At 43.0% G+C, this 17,717-nt stretch overlaps 1 protein-coding gene across 1 annotated transcript in view; it reads left to right on the plus strand.

Moving 5' to 3' along the window:
* Positions 1-6,785: 6,785 nt before the first annotated feature.
* Positions 6,786-17,717, plus strand: part of LOC104956570 (metalloprotease TIKI2-like) — a 52,749-nt gene continuing 41,817 nt past the window's right edge. Inside the window, exons 1-2 of the mRNA XM_010784070.1 lie at positions 6,786-7,206; positions 10,189-10,758. Coding sequence (XP_010782372.1) covers positions 7,102-7,206; positions 10,189-10,758 — 675 coding nt within the window. The 5' untranslated portion in view covers positions 6,786-7,101. The remainder of the gene's footprint in view (positions 7,207-10,188; positions 10,759-17,717) is intronic.

Below are 17,717 nucleotides of genomic sequence, written 5' to 3' on the forward strand. Positions count from 1 at the left end.
TTTGTGTGTGTGTGTGTCTGTGTTTGAGAGAGTGTGTGTGTGTGTGTGTGTGTGTGTGTGTGTGTGTGTGTGTGTGTGTGTGTGTGTGTGTGTGTGTGTGTGTGTAGAGCGCAGACTGCTCCTTGACAGGCTCCGGGTCTGTTGACAGCTCCTCTGCTCCCTGTCATGCAGCAGAACAGCTCTATGTGTGAGTGAAGAGTAGCTGTAGGAACGAAGCCCGGAGAGCAGGGAGAAGTCTGGAGTGTGTGTACGAGTGTGCGTATCTGTGTGTGGATGTCTATGCGTGTCTGTGTGTTTATCCAACTCCTAAGCCAGGTTGTTATTACGGAGACAGATCTTGAAAGCCTCTACCGCCTCCTCCTCCTCTGCGCTCTTTCTACAAACCATTAATTCAAGACACTTGATATATGTCCTTTAAAGCAATAAATTATGTCCACATATGTCAATAAAGAGTCGTCAATCAGACCTAATCATCTCCCTCTCTGGCATTCCCACGTCTCTTCACATAAATTGCTCTCTATCACCACCTTTTCTCCGTTTGTAATTCTATTCTTGTCATTTCCCTCTTCTGTCTGTTCCCTATCTCTCTCCCCTCCATCATGTCTCATATTTAGATGACTATATATCCACGCTGACACATGAACTCAAGTCTTCAGGTTTGAGGGAGAAGACCAGCCAAGTGTTACAGAACCGCGCACTGATTTTGAAAATAAACAGAGCCTAAAACCGAAGGAGACGTGTGGGGGGAAAAGACAGAAAAAGATACTCAGAAAAGAGCAGATGATGGATAGGAAGCATGAAATGTCATATTGTGTTACCAAGACAACATTACAGGCCTAGTGGAAAGAAAGGCCTTCACATTGTACAGCCCCTCTCTCACGGCCTTACACTGATTCTGACCCGACCGCTGCAGTCGAGTAACCTGACACACTAGATGGGTTTGTTAGACAGAACCATCTGAGAAGCGGTAATTGGAAACTGTTTGGAAAAGAGAAGGCTTTTTCAAATAATATTTGGCAGATGATTGGATGAACCAACTTTCTACCTCTGTCTAGAACCTCCACCAATCACACTCTTGCGGACGCCAGTCAGCAGTGGAGCGAAAACACATTTTTCATTGAAGAAAAGCCCTGAAAGCCCATCTTTGCTGTTCTTAAAATGAAGGAATAGTCTCAAGTTGTGATCTAAGCTTTGCTATTGCTTATTGCTTTAGATGACGGCATTCTTTTTGACAAATATCGCCTCTTGGTTTTGCATTCTACACGCCTAAACCATGCCTGTAGCTGCCAGTGCTCCTAAGAAGCGGACACATACTGTACGCATTACTTAAAACGGTTCTTGTGATATCAGTGAAATCCAGCTGCCATGAAATGCAAGACGTCCATTATTATTAATCACAGAGATCTAAAAGCTTCTGATAGCATCATAACGTTCTCTTTGACGATGCAGCTTAGTCAGGATGTTTGCCATCATGAGTCAATTTCTTTCACTTTTAACCATGCCTTTCATTGGAGACCATGCTGTTCGAAAGGCGCCAATATACAGGTCAGGCATTTGACATGATCAAGCAACATTTCACTAAAAATAGCCGCGGGGATGGTGGCCATATTGTTCTGTATACACACTGTGTGGTATTTTGGACACCTGGCTCTACAGATGTGGGTGGAACAAAGCGTCAGGCAGGCTATGACTAAGACTACCCCCTCAAACACATCCAACAGAGGCCATAGCAGCCCGGTACAATACCACCACAGACAGATGGTAGACATACACCAAATAAACCTTGGATTAAATCTGTTAGCTTCGCTGCCACCAAACTGAAAACTTTACAACCGAGCAGACAAGGGCAGCACTTGAGAGGCTTTGATTTCTCTAGTCAGTCCCATAAACTCACATTAAAAGCAAGGATGATCACAATGTATGACAACAGTGTGGGCAGACAGTGTTTAAAGCAATGCTTCCCCATCCCTGTTGATCGTTGAACATGGCATAGTATTTGTAGAGGCAAGCTTTGATGGCCTGAATTTACTATACATGTCAAATAAAAGCTCCTTGGAAAATGAGATAATCTTCAAAGAACCTAATTAGAATAGAGGACCGTCTTCAAAAGAAGGTCAAGTCCAAATCCAGATATTTCTCGACTTAAAGCAGGGCTCATCTGATCCTTCAGGCTTGAATTCTGTGTGTCTCCTGCACACCGGTGCAGACCAGAGGCTTTGATGTAATGGTATCATAACACATGCTGTTTACACGCTGTTCCCCAGTCACTGCAAAATGCCTTATTTGGCATTCTCTGTTGAACCCCTGCTTGCATAAACCACAAACAGGACATTGACAATGAACTTTAGAAGCATTATGCGGACCAACATTAGCTATATGTATCGTGTTTCCATAATATTATAAAATCCGTCCATTGTCCAGAGCTGAGATTTGCAGAGATGTCACAATGGTTGTTGAAATGATAATGGGGGAAACATCATTATTCCTCCATATCTTATTTTTTCACCATTCGAGTAGCCACAAGGTAGATCTACTTAGCAGCAGGAGGGGCTTTTCACTCGTCCACCTCCCCTGCTTTGGCTCTCAGGGGTAAATGGGGCAGAATGAGAGAGAAGATTGCAGGGGAGATCCCGATATGGAGAATACAATTACTCACAATGCCAATGATCAGTGGGAGAGAACGCAAAGCATCATGGGGTGAGTTTACCAGCCCGGCCTTTGATGTCAGAGCATTATAAACTCTACAAAGTATAAGGTATCAGCGATGAGAGTTAGTAGGCATGTGTTTATTTGTGCTCAAAAGCAAAAATAAACACTGAAATCTCAGGACACATAATACCTTAGAGTAGTATTTTTTGTATAACAAGGCCTCCCTTACCATTTCATAAGAGGGTATCCACATGTGTTTGAGATATTGAAGGATAAATACCACTCTTATGTTTGTTTAATAAATGTGGTACAGCCACAATCAAGGAAGCAGTTGTCCAATCACAATAGAGCCGGCCAGCTAACCAATCAGAGCAGACTGGGCTCTGGTTTCAGACAGAGGGTGAAAAGAGGTGCTGCAGCACAGGCAGAATACAAATATGAACCTACAAATGAGCATAATAGGGCCCCTTTAACAACAAAACCTGATGCTGTTTAAGTCATTGTAAGCAAAGTATTGCAGCTGCTGCTATAGGGAAAAAGCTGTTTTCATTGTCTTATTTTCTGTGATGCTATTTCAAACCTTTTCATTACCCCAAATCGCTCCAAATCTGCCTCTGATCCAAACTTAACTACCTTCATCACTCACTGTAAATAGTAGCCAATGTAACTCAGGTCAATGTTACCTTATCCTTACATCACCCCAAAACAATGTTGAGACAAAAATAATCTGAGAAACAACTTCCAGAAAAACAACCCTCAACATGGCCCCTGTCACTTTATCTCTTCCTCTCATCTTTTCCCCTCTTGCTTTTGCTCTTTCCTGATGAAGACAGACAGATAGCCATCCTACATGTGTCGACACGCCACAGGGGACGTCACTGCAGGGAGCGTGGAGAAAACAACTTAATACAGACTTGTTGTTACTAAACACCATCTTAATCTGTGTTTACTTCATCTACAAACACTGGGTCAAAGTCTCAGACACAAACCAAAGACATGCAAAGTCAGACTGGGTAATTAACTCCTTCTTATGTCTGCCTGTGCTACGTGTGATTTGACTTAAACAGATTCATTTTGGACCCCCTTCTGACATTCTTTGACATATTGCACCCCCTAAAATTACCTTCCGAAAAAGGAAACCTCAATAACATTTAACCAGAACCTCTGCCAATATTATTCTTCGACAACTTCAAAGCGGGGGAGAGGATATTGGAGCCCGAGCAAGAGACCAGAGGAGATAGTGTGTGTGTGTGTGTGTGTGTGTGTGTGTGTGTGTGTGTGTGTGTGTGTGTGTGTGTGTGTGTGTGTGTGTGTGTGTGTGTGTGTGTGTGTGTGTGTGTGTGTGTGTGTGTGTGTGTGTGTGTGTGTGTGTGTGTGTGTGTGTGTGTGTGTGTGTGTAGTAGTGTGTAGTCGTACGTACGTCGTGTGTGTGTGTGTGTGTGTGTGTGTGTGTGTGTGTGTGTGTGTGTGTGTGTGTGTGTGTGTGTGTGTGTGTGTGTGTAGAGTTCAGTGTGGCCTTTTCAGTCAGTCTGACAGTCTCTGAAGTACAGCTGCCTAAAGCCATGAGCCACTCCTTCATATCCATCATATTCACATTTTCTTTGAAGCTCTATCTATCTCCCTACCTTTGTCCACACTGTGCAAAACCCCAATTCTTCCTCACACCACTAGGGGTCCCTGTGCACATAATAAACAAAACACTTCCAGCCTCACTAGACACTATCTCTGTCACATTTCCCTTTTCATGTAGCAGTAACAGAAGTAGCACCTCTCTCATTACATACCAATAGACATTCATGATGCTGAGTGAATGTTGGGGTTTTGTGGCAGGACTTCTGCACAACATCAGACGGACATACAGCAGCGAAGGACAAGTAGACACAGGATCCTAAGAGCTTCAGGGCCACACAAATTAAGAGGGTCTCTTTTCCCTCGTCCTTACCTCCCATAATGGTTACAATCTGTACGAGGGAAAGCCAAATGAAAGTGTTGGAACGCATCAGTATCGGCAGTTGCAGATACACTTTTTGAAGATCGGGTTCTTTAAATGTCTCTCTGTAACGCCTCCCCAGATGTGCGTCCTGTAGGTGGATGTTTCTGCGGTCTGCTAACAGAACATTAACTTTTAAGTCTTCTTTCGTCCCCGGCTATATGTGCACTATGCTGTAAGCGCTGGCTCCCGTCCAGGAATCTCCTGCAGCCAGCCGCTCATAAGCCCCTCTCCTAACCGGCCAAGAATGTGGAAAAGCTCCTTCAAAGAGAAGCCCAGTGTAAGGTGTGGTTAAAGCAAGTACCTGAGTCCACAGGTGGCCGTAAGAGAGCAGATGAAACCCCTGAAATCCCACACCTGTCCCAGAGAGAGGAGAGGAAACAAGGGTACACAGATGGGATTAGATCAACATGGTGCTTTTGCTATCAAAAAACATCTGAGGCTAGCTATTGTTCAGATGTGTAAAAAACCAAGACATATTGACTCTTCAGCCTTTCCGATTCCCAGAGCTTGATGAATGGTGCCCAATAAAAAAGTCAAAGGGTCAAAGGGCAGGAGTGTCAGAGTTTTACAACGTGAAACTGTGTTTAAAGACAAGCTGATCAAAGACGCTCTGCAGAAACGCCCCAATCTGCCTCATCTGAGCGCAGAATACAATGAGCGTACAGGGACGGTGCAACAAAGCCGCCCAGTAACAGGAGTGAGGTGGAGTGGTGAGAAGAGGAGTGGGGAACAGGGCTGAGGACAAAGAGCTGCTTGTCCAGGGTCTGTCTGCCGTCAGTCTGCAGGGAGGGGCCCGGTGCCACTTGTTTGAGGGGTCTCCATGATAAATGTCCCACTACTTGACTCTGTCACATGTCTGCCACTTGGACAATAACTGAGGTCATGGCGGAGTAGTGGAGCGTTGACACGGTGGCCTGCAGCGAGAGAGGCCACTTTCTCTCAACACCAGCGCTTATTTCAGATCCGCCCGCTCCACATCATGACTAATAAGTCTTAAGAAGAGTGCTGGAGTGAAAATAAATAAAACACTTCTCACAGTTGTCTTTACTTGGACCTGTTTATTTGCGGACATTAATCATGCATATAAGGGCTCATGCTCTCAGAGCCTCATACACATGTACTGCTGCGGGGTTGTCAAACAGAGAAGGACAGAGATAGATGTTATCCTCCTGGAGAGGAAGCACATGACAACATGTGAAATATTGCTCATTTACATCTTTGGAATGACTCTGTTGAAAACAAAACAAACAACTCTGGGCTCATGTTTATGCCACCTGGATGTTCTTGGTGACAGTTTTCTTGAAAGGAACAAGCTTCAGCGGCAGCATTATACACCGTAGAAATTGTTACAGCTAAACATTTCAAATATTGAGGCAAAAGTTTCAAAGCATGTTCGGGAGTCGGTTGACCTTCTGCATATTTTGAGTTTGAGTGGTTTGCCTGGATATTTTAGGGGAATATCGCTCAATGCACAGTGGTTATAATAATGCGAAAAAACACAATGAAAATGCAGAGAAATCAGACTTCTCAAACATTTTGGACCTAATAAAAAAATAAATGTTAAAAAATTATAATAATAATTAAAAATAATTATTAATGTGTTTTATTAATATAAGTATTATCACTGTTATTATATTAAGAATAATAATACAAATAATAATAAGTATTGCTATTATAATAATAAAACGAAATTATACATAAAAATACAAATAATAAGTATTCATATATTATTATAATTATAAATACCAGTAGGCTAAACATGTCCCGTCTAAATGAATAGATTGCTTAATCTGTTTATTTCTTAACCATGGGAATATGAAATAATTCAACTAAACAGAAAAAAAAAGTTTGAAATGCTTTCATTATTATTTAAATGATAGCACTGCTGACGATACAGCAACACTCATTCAGCTCTGCTCTCTGGTCGGGTCTCTCTGGGGGGTATAATCAGGCAAACCTGTCATCCCTCTCTCAACCTGCGCTCCCTTCTCTTAAAAGAAGCAGTTTGTGTGTGTTTGAGTGTGTGTTTGAGTGCGTGTGTGTGTGTGTGTGTGTGTGTGTGTGTGTGTGTGTGTGTGTGTGTGAGTGTGTGTGTGTGTGAGTGTGTGTTTGTGTGTGTGTTGGGGTGGGTTAGGGGGGTTCTCAAGTCGTCCCACCTCCCTCTCTCACAGTCAAGACGCTCCAAAGTTGCGGAGCGCTCCGCGGAAACTCTCCAAAGGGTTTTCAGCTTCAGAGCTGCACCGAGTTTACGGAGACAGAAAAAAAGTTTCAGGAAAAACTTAACTAAGCCTCGGGAGTATCGAAGGGGCGGAATGGTCCTCCAGCCGCGCGGCACATGTGAGCCAAGAGGCCACCGGTAAAGTGTTTTTATTTCAAAGGAGACGGGGAAAGTAAGAAACGAGCCGGTAGGAGAGACCTCTGAGAGCCGCCTGTCAGGAGCGTCCTGTCACCTCCACACCATGCCGGGATTCAGCTGGGTCTTCCTGAGCGCGCTCCTGCACGCTGTGGCACCCTGGGGCGCGCACCGACCGGACAGACCGAGGCAGTGCGACGCACCGAAGTCGGTGAGTCGTGTTGGGACACTTTATGAAGTCACGGATGCCACATTTCTCCCAAAACAGACCCTCATAATACATTATATGTTGTTAACCAGCCTTAACAGCCCTCAAGGGATACTGTTAAGATGGTCACACAACTTTATTTTATTGTAGTTTTCTTTCCTAAAGACATCAAGTTGGAACTATTTGGGAGACATTTTTACGTCTTGGAGGGAACAATCCCACCATCGTTTATTATTAATCATAATTGTGCTTTTAATGAGGCCAAAGTTGTTTCATTCTTCTTATTATTATTAACTGATAAAGAGATAAAATAAAATAAAATATAAAATATAAGATTATTAAAAGATGGGATCACATTTTGAGTTATTGATTGCTTGATTAATAAGAATTGCCTGATAATTAGGCTATCAAATTGGCCTTTAACCATAATAAAAATAAAAAGGACAATGACTAATACTATTTCATGTATTTAAATTAATATCAGAAATTAAACACTGTGCATTATCTTGATATGACATATGAAGTGCAGGTATTTCTTAACTTGCTCATAAAACAACTCAAAAGGAGAGAAATTAATGCACTTTGCCAAGAGAAATCATTAAAGCAGGCCAACTTCATGTATGTGAGAAAGCGCAAAGTGGGGAACACACACGGGTGACTTGAAGTTTCACTGACCTTTCAAGCGTGATTCAGTTTCAGCGCGACACACGGCCTACAAAAACACTTATCAGGGAATATTGGTGAGATTATGACTGTGGCTTGAACTCTTACTGTGAAGAAGTGCAGCAGAGCAGAGACATGAAGGAGGGAAAAGTGAGGATTAAGATAATAACTGTAGAAAAAGCATGACCTCAGCATTAGGCAAACGTTCAAATATGACACACTCTGATATCATAAGGGAGTCATTTGGATATCACGCTTTACTTTAATTAGCGCATCACATCCAACTTGGAAAACGGATTTGTTGTCAGAGATCACTGAAGACTTCGTGCTCTTTAGCCTCATGTGATTTCTAATGCGTCAGTACAGTGGTCTCTGTTTTCTGTTAGGAGTAATTACCCCCATAAAGAAAGGAGCCCAGGCTCTCCTGAAAGGTCCACGCAGCTTTAGCAGAGGGGATCTCGCCTCTCTGCAGGACACCACCACACTTTCCATGTCAGAAAAGTCTTCATTTATGGGGAAGGCTCGAAGTGCACACTTACAAGTTAATGAATGAGCATGCACACAAGAGGAAAAAAAGCTCTGCTCACGTAGTTTCCAAAAATATAACAGATAATGCACTAGGTGGGAGAAGTACTCAGATCTACATCATTAAGGTTTTAGTAGAGGAATACTCTGCCATAGGTAAAAGTCCTTCATTCATCATGTTACTTAAGTAAAAGTATTCAGAAAATAGTAAAAGTATCAAAAGTAAAAGTACTTATTCTGCAGATTGCTCCATTTCAGAATAATATACATGATATATTTTATAGTTATTGATGCTTTAAAGTGTTCTCAAAGCTGGTAAATGTGCAGCATAGTTTTGATGACTTTGTATACTGCAGGGTAGCTTGTGGATGTTACTCCAGCTGGAACTAAAGTCTGATTTAAGTGATGATTATATTTCACATCATTATTCCAAATCTGAAAAGCAACTAAAGGAACAAAATAAATGTAGTGGTGTAAAAGTACACCATTTGCCTCTGAGTTGTAATGGAGTAGAAGAACAAAGTAGCAGAAAATGGAAATACTCAAGTAAAGTACAAGTCCATCGAAAGTGTACTTAAGTTCAGTACTTGAGTAAATATACATAGTTACTTTACAACACTGCGAATGAGCACACACACAAAAAAAGCTCTGCCCTTTTAGTTTCCCTCCCCCAAAAATATGAAGGATCGTGTCTCCGTTGCTGTCCAAAGCTTTCCCGTCAGCCTAGTGTCGCCTGCACCCTGCCAATGTGGAAATTACAGTTAAAACATCTCGCTGTGTTTGAAAAGAAGAAACGCTGCTGTGAACTAAAATGTAGCACTTTCAATTGATTTTGTAGAGAGAGTTTGTGCCAGGAATGACTTGTATGTTCATTGTAGTTAATGATGATGATAACAGAACATCCCACAAGAAGACTTCACTCGCTCTTGGCAGCGTTTTGAAACCTTTTATTTGACAAAGGCAGGGTTGGCAGTGCGCAGTATAATTGGAACGCAGCTGAAGGAAATCTTGATTACATTTAAGAAGTACACATTGTCTAAGAATAACTTTATTTTACAGTAATGGGTTTCATGCCTCAAATGCCTGATTACACTGTGTCTCAGAAGCCAGAATTTTGATATTGTTTATATAAGTTAATTCTTTTTCTCATATTAAAATAATGCCAGCATCATAGTCATAACACATGCACAGCACATTTGCACAGCACTTAACAAGAAACATATTCGAAACGCAATATCGAATGTCTGATTATTTCATTTCCATCGTGAAGTTGTTTTGTATAAAGATAACCGCACTAGACAAACACTTCCTGTAATGTTAACCTCAGAGCAGTGCTGTTCTTAAGGCTGTCAGCTGCACATTTCCCCGCCTGGTGTTAAAAAGAAAATCACAAACAAAAGTATCACAGAAGGGTCAGAGAGCGGAGAGCAGCTTTCTTTCAGCTTTTGGCTTTTATGAGCTCCAGTGCAGTATATTTGCACTGCAGCTTTCAAAATGCTTCCCAGGCCGAAAGAGGCTTTGGCAACGGAGGTATGCACCTCAACAATACACGGGGGTCTGTTTACAGCCCAGAAGGCCCCTCTATAAACCTCTGCCCGCTCCATCGCAGCAAGCCAGAGCTGACTAGACTTCCCCTGCCGTCATCTCAGAATTTCAATCTTTAACTTGTTGACCCAGGCTTATTAGCCAGTAAACCACAAAAAGGGAAAAATGTGTCAGCTTTAGTTTGCTTGAAATGGTGGTTCTGTTGCCTTTGCTCTCCATATATAAACATTCATCTCTTACTTTCATCCACAGCAAAGTGACATGAACTCTTTCCTGTGGCGGGTAAAGCGTGCGCCTCCTCACCCACCCTCTTACTTATTTGGTACCATCCACGTGCCCTACAGTCGGGTCTGGGACTTTATACCCGACAGATCCAAGCAGGCTTTCCACAGCAGCCGCAACGTTTTCTTCGAGCTGGACCTGACGGACCCTCTGACCATCTCCAAGCTGACCAACTGCCAGCTGCTGCCCCACGGGGAGAGCCTGCAGACGCTGCTACCTCGAGACCTGTACCGCCGCCTCAAGCGCCACCTGGACTACGTCAAACACATGATGCCTTACTGGATGACCTCAGATCAGCGGGGTCGTGGACTGTACGCTGACTACCTGTTCAACGCCATCGCAGGGAACTGGGAGAGGAAGAGGCCGGTGTGGGTGATGCTGATGATCAACTCGCTGACGGAGTGGGACGTCCGGTCCAGAGGGACGCCCGTGCTGGACCTGTACCTGGCCCAAGAGGCTGAGAGGATGGGGAAGACGACAGGGGCGGTGGAGCGGGTGGAGGAGCAGTGTCACCCCCTCAACGGGCTCAACTTCTCTCAGGTAAGAGGCGGAATTCATATATTTTGTTGATTTTATGCATTTGATTCCCTGTGTGTTTAAAGCTGAAGTTGAAATTGCAAGAACATATCAGACCTAGAGGGGGCATGGGCAGATCATATCATATGTATCATTTTCCTGTCGTAAAGCGGCCCTCAAGAGAAGCAGGTTGAGCAATTTAAGCGCAGTGGAAGTTTACAGATTTTGGATATTTCACAATCTCTGAGATAAAGAGTTAGAGAATGTGAAAGAAGACAATACAGAAGAAAAAAATCTGTTTTAAAGCCGTCTTGAGGCAGGTTTGGGGTTATGGATGTCCATCCACCTCACTGAACAAACACTCAACAGCTGAATGTTCAGAGAGGGTGTCAGGCTGAGCAATGCACATGCAGAACAGATTAGAGAAGGTGAGATCTCTGTTTCATTAACAGACTGTCCGGCTGCCTCTCTGAGGTATTGTTGGACGCTAGCACTGTAATCGGAGACTGTTACATTTTTTTATCTTGTCTGATTATAAATAATTCATAATGCTTCTTTCTAGTCATCCGTCTTTTTGAGGTCATTTTAGTTTGAGTCTGCTTTTTCAAACTGTGTGAGGTCCCGCAAAAATCTGCAAAATCTGCGATGAGCCACGCAGAGGAAGCTCCGTTCAAATGTATGATCTAATGCGACCTTTGATCTACACTAAGGAGAAAAACATCTCAGGGTGTGTATTCATGCAGCACTCACAACCTCACACATGTGCTCTGCACGCACGGCACCCCACACACGAAGACACACTGTACACACGCAGAGCTCCATACATGCACATCGGCCGTGCCTAAGCCTCCATGTGACAGGTCCGAGGGCTCCGGGGCTAATTTGAGAGGCCGTGGGCTCCCAGCCTCTCCTCTTTCATCAGCACATCCTAACTACGCTGTCAAAGCCACGCTGCATGCCCTTTGCACATGCCTGGGAGCTTTACTGCCCCTCCAAATAAGCTCAGCAAGAAACACAGTTATGAAGTGGGGACGTGCTAATGCCGTTCTGTAATCTGTACCCAGGTATGTCCTGCAGACAGAGGTGTGAGAAGTACTCAGATCTTATATTTCAGAATTATATATTTTAAATATTATAATCATTGATGCATTAAAGTGTTATCAAAGCTGGTAAAGGCAGCTAGTTTTAATGATTGTATTCACTGCAGGGCTTGTGAATTTACTCCGGATGTAACTAAAGTCTTATTAAAGTGTTTATATTTCACATTATGAATCCATATCTGCAAAGTAACTAAAGGTATTTAATATATGTAATGGAGTAAAAGCTCACAATAATCCTCTGAATTGTAGTGGAGTCCAGCTAGCAACAAATTGAAAAACTAATGTAAAGTACAAGTATCTCAAAATTGCACTTCAGTACAACACTTAGTGACTCGATACCACTGCCTGCAGAGGTGTTGTTTTCATGAGATTTATGCTTCTTTGTCTATATAAAGTAGTCCCAGTCTAACTGTCTCTAATGCTGATCTGTATTTAGTGTGGCTCCGTACGGCAGTTGCCCCTAAAAACAACACTGTTTTGAGTTACATCGTAACAGGGTTGAGTTGCAGTACAGCGTCCAACTATAGAGAGCCGTGTTTATGTTTCCCGAGCACATCTTTTCGACTATATTAAGCATAATCTATCGATCTAAAGGGGAAAGAACAAGCCCTGAATTTACAAGAGATGGTAACATTTTTACAAGACAGATGTCCAAATTCAGATAAGAATTGTATTGCCATGAAAATCCAGTCAAAATCGGATCAAGGATAACTTAAATGTCACCCCACCTTCTGAGCCACCAACCCCCTCCTTTACCAAATCTGTCTGAGAGCTGAACTGAAGCTGACATGGAAACCATTATTCTCAATTATAATAATTTGTGATTTAATCTGAACAATATGGCTGATAGAGTCCCACTACGCTTGACTGTAACACGGATGAGGTCAGGAGGAAGAGTCAAAGAGAAAAATTCCTGGTTGGGAATCAGAACAAAGAGAAATGAGACACACAGTGAGAGAAGTCAGAGATTGACTGGGGAGTAAGTGAAAGTGTAAAGGCGGGCTTGAAAAAGCAGGAAGACTGATGTGCATCGTCCCACCGCTAACGCTAATCTGAAACATGAGTGACTTTAAAGGCAGATCTGAGATGGGAACGGTTCCAAACCCTGACGGCCCACATATTATTTGTTCCCAATAAAAGCAGTTGCTTACAATATCCTGTAACTCCGACTTCAACGAGAGGCTCTTTGAAACGTGAACGCCGGTGATTCATCATCCGTCACACTGTCGGGTTTCTCAAAGGCACCTGGACCGGGTGGTGCCAGCGCAGTGAGGCGAGAACCTCTGCTAGACCTGAGGTAATGGTCCAGGTCTGCAGGTTAGCTGTGACCTCATCTCTCTGGGATATGAGGAGGTGGAGCGGATGTTTTATTGCGGCGACCTTCAGCTTGTAGGTCTGATGTCGGCGGCAAGCGTAGGAGGGACGTTTGGAGTTCCCGAGTCTTCCTTAGAGCGCTGAGGTCTCAAACAAGAGCTGAGTCTGTCTGAGATCCCTCTGTGCGCTGCTCAGATCTCAGCGAGGTGTGGATGTCTCTGTGAGAGGCAGTTTAGAGCTCGTGAAAACAAAGGCTGCTCGCGGCGCATGGTTCTTCTCCAGCTCTTTGGAGGCCGATGCAGGTTGACAGCGGGGCGGGACGACCAGTACCAAATGTCTTCAAGTAGCGAGTGAGAACAGCTGGAGAAAGCTTTATCTGTTCGGAGGCTGCACAGCTACAGGAGGGGAACCATGTGCAGTTTCCTTACCGGGAGGTGGATCAATTAACCCTCTTGTTGTGTTCCGGTCAATTCTGACTGATTTACTTATTTCATCAATCATATATTGTGTTTTACATTTGATTGCTTCAAGGCCTTATGATATCCTCCACTGCAGGCATTTGGAAATATACAATTGCTGCTCACCACTTTTATTCAATCTGAATGGTGAACTTCGTACATCTATGGTCTTCCAGGTCAAAAATGGCCTCCAAAAGAAATGAATGGTTACTTTAGATTCTGTTCATCCATCATACATACCCACACATTGACAACATTTTAGACTATATTTTCAGTGTCTATTCTTTGTATATTCACTGCAGTTATTCATGTAAACCAGAAGTCTGATACATAGTTTACAGCTTAAAAGGGTGTTAAATAAAATGTGTTGATGATTAATGTTTTTTATTGTGTAAGAGCTGTTAAAACAGACCGGTCAAATTTGACCTGGAACACCAGAGTAAAGGGGGAGAAACAAACACGACAGGAGGGTTAATTAAATCATGACTTCAGGTATCTAAAATAATAAATCAGAAGATGCAAGGTGATGAAATGGAGTGGTCTCAGCATCACAGAGGTACAGTGTAATAATGGTGCTTAGAACCAAACCACCGTGGTTTATTTGTCTGTTTGTGGAGTACAGATGTGGTACGAAAACCTCTGTAGTGCAAAGCTGCATTTAGGAAAGTCCAGGGCGGCTCCGACCTGTGGGCCTCCCTCACTCCCACCAAATAAACACCCATATTTATTTTGCCTGGGTCGCATTGCAGCCGAGGCCACTGGCCCATGGCGGAGAGAAATTACATCATATCGGTGGCGCCTGTCTCCTGGACAGGGGTCAGAGGTCGCGGCTGGAGGAGGTGGTGGAGCCGTGGAGCAGCAGAGCAGAGAGGAGAGTCTGGAGGGTCAGATTGATACCTGCGCAACCTCCGACCAGTTTACAGCAGCTCAAGCTATTCTGTGTTTAGACTTGTGCAACTGTGTGTGTGGGTGTGTGTGTGTGTGTGAGGGGGGGAGAGAGAGAGAGAGAGAGAGAGAGAGGGAAATTTAGTTTTGTTTATTATTATCTACATTATATAATTATCATCCAAAGTTTACTTTCATTATTATTACCAACTTTGTTTATTATTTCTTATTAGTTTCTTCGTTAGTTGTTTTCCTATTCTTTGGCAAAAATATTTGATTGAAGATTTTATAGATTTGCCAATAAATGAGACTAAGAATCAGGATTATTGCCAAGTAGATGTATGCATACAAGTAATTTGCTTTGGAGTATAATGCTGCACACATAAACACAGTAAGAAGAATGAAGTTTAAAAAAAGCAAATATAGTATATTATGAAACTATTGAAATTACTAATAAATTATGACTTTGAAAAAAAAAAAAAATATGTGCAGTATGTCAGAGTTTAAAAGTGGAAGAGTTGTGCAGTTTTAAAGAAGTAGCACTGTGCAAATATGTGTACAAATTCACAGGATGTGCAATAATGTAACGCATAATGGAGCAGTTAAAGGGTCTGTGTCAGTGAGGGTCCCGGGCCTTGTTGTTGAGGCCAGTAGCTAACGGGAAGAAACTGTTTTAGTGGCGTAAGTTTTTTGGTCCTGATGGACTGGAGCCTCCTGCCAAGCATACAGAAAAAAAATGAAATTGACTCTCTGTACATCCCAGTGTTGTCCCCTGAGGGGCTGCAGAGGGGAGGGGGTAAATGTGGTAGGTGACAGAATCCGGTCTGATACGGTACATCAAGAGGTAACCTTCCTCTGTTCACAGCTCCAGTGACAACCTGACATGTTATTTTCTATGAGTTAATCATCTCTTCTCCGGGGAAGACGTCGGGCTGAGGCGCTGGTTTGTGCTGACACTGCCGTTTCTCACATGCTGTGGTCACAGTAGGACCCTCTCAGGCCCGGAGATGTCTTTTTTAATAGGATAATAATATGAAATGTGATTACTTCTCGCTTTTCCAGTATATGTATGACAATATATAATGAAAAGTACATGGCGCTAGCAACCACTGCATGTACACACAGCGGTCATAACGTGAATCAATTGTCTGTTTTGGCCAGAGCTGTTCCCCGTAATCATGTTTAAACCCTGCATTTCCCATAAGTCGTTATTACTTTATACGATATCCAATTTGATTTGTATTTGTGTTTGGTTTTCCAACTCAGTTTGGAACTCACAAGAGATATGAAAATGATTTAAAAACATGAAAAGTGAAACACAGCACACATCCAGGAGGAATGTCTCACTGCGTTCAGACCCTGAGGTTTCTGGCTGTACATGGCATTTATTTGTTGAGCGTTTATGGTAAGCAGTGGTTATGAATTTGCGAGCCCCTGGTAGTGAGAGTCTCCTGGCTGGAAAGGGGTTGCTAAGAGTAACAGCAGTATGTGAAATCAAAATAAGATCCTCAGGCGTCATATCAAATCATGAAGAATACTTTGCGTTGTGTTCTTTGGAACATGTTCGCCTAAACAGGACATCTTTTAAAAGGGAGGAATAAAGTAACATCGAACCTTACCCATATCCAAATATTTACATTCCACGTCGGGTTTGCAAGTTTGGGTTTGAAGGGATGTGTTGGCCGCGGAGGGTGACTGATGGAAAAAGCGATTTCTTTGTCTGCTCTTCTTCTCTCCGACCCTCCCTTTTGGATCTCTGCTCCATCTTTCTCACTCCCTATCTTTCTCACATGTCCCGAGGCTCTGGCTGTCCTGTGCTAACCCATTGCTCATCTGCACACACACACACACCCAGTGGAAAAAGAGGTGGAGAAGGGGAGGAGGAGATTACCTTTAAAGTGTGCTGGCGACATGTATCCCCTCTTTAAGCGTGACCTCTGAGGGTGTTTCACATCTAAGCTATAATTACCTGCGCAAATATGTGGAAAACTGCGAGGCAACACGTATCAAGCCGATCATCTGGTCCTGTCGGCGGGCAGACGGCAGTCCCACTGTTGCACTAATGACTTAATAGGCCCCTTAATGACCAAATAGCCCGCTGCCATCCAGAAGCACTTAGACAATTATGTGCCGGCCAGAACACTGCAGGCTGACGGAGAGATGAAGGAGAGCAGAAAGTGTACGGACGCAGAGAAAACAGGGGAGTGTGCACTTGACAACTGAGTAAATCACATTTTTCTTTGCTAAAATCATATTTTGGGAGAAGAAGAAATAATGAAGGCTATTGTGGAGTTTGAGAGCTGACAGGAATTGTTGCAAAGCGGCAACAAGAAATGTTCCACTTAAACAAAGTGCTTCAATTTGAGCATTTCCTTAACTGGAAAACTTGAGTCAACACAGCTTTCATGATAACTCCCCTCACTTACTCAGTTAATCAAGTTGAAAGCGGCGAGTTCAGCTGCTGAATTTAGAAAGAAGTGTAGAAATGTAGAAGTAATGCGCGCATGGAAAGTAGAAAGCCTTTGAACGGACAAAGAGAAAACAGGGGAGTGTGCACTTGACAACCGAGTAAATTGCGTTTTTTCTTTGCTAAAATCACATTTTGAAAGAAAAAGAAATAGTAAAAGCTATGGTGGTTGTTGAGAGCTGACAGGAACTGGTATAAAGCAGCAACAAGAAACGTTCCACTTAAAAGTGTGCTACAATATGAGCATTTCCTTCACTGGAAAACTTGAGTCAACACAGCTTTCATGATAACTTCCTTCACTAACTCAGTTATTTAAAGTGGACCTATCATGCTATATTTGAAGCATATATTGTAGGGCCATGCCTATATAAAACATGTCTGTGAAGTTTTTTTTTCAAAATACCAAACATTTTAGCCATGCCTCATTTCGCTCTAGTTGCTCTTTTCCAGCCCTGTTTTTGCATGGGCTGATTCTGCTTTTGTGGCAGACTACAGCGCCACCTACAGGCCTGGCATATGTACTACAGTGTATCCAGCGCTTTCGAGCGGTCTCTCATTCCCCTGATAGGTGGAGAGTTGCCCTTTTCTGACATCAGAAAAATTCAAATAATAATCAGCTCCGTTGCAGCCCCGTTTTTAGAGGTTTGGGTATGGGGGAAAAGAGAGAGGGTTGTGTTTTCTGACACTTGGTGAGTTCCCTGACACACCGCGGACACAGTATCAGTGTTCCCACAAATAATTTGATTCTATTTGTTGGGG

The sequence above is a fragment of the Notothenia coriiceps genome, unplaced genomic scaffold (assembly GCF_000735185.1).
Source record: "Notothenia coriiceps isolate Sejong01 unplaced genomic scaffold, NC01 NC01_scaffold00026100, whole genome shotgun sequence".
NCBI classification, from domain to species: Eukaryota; Metazoa; Chordata; class Actinopteri; order Perciformes; family Nototheniidae; genus Notothenia; species Notothenia coriiceps.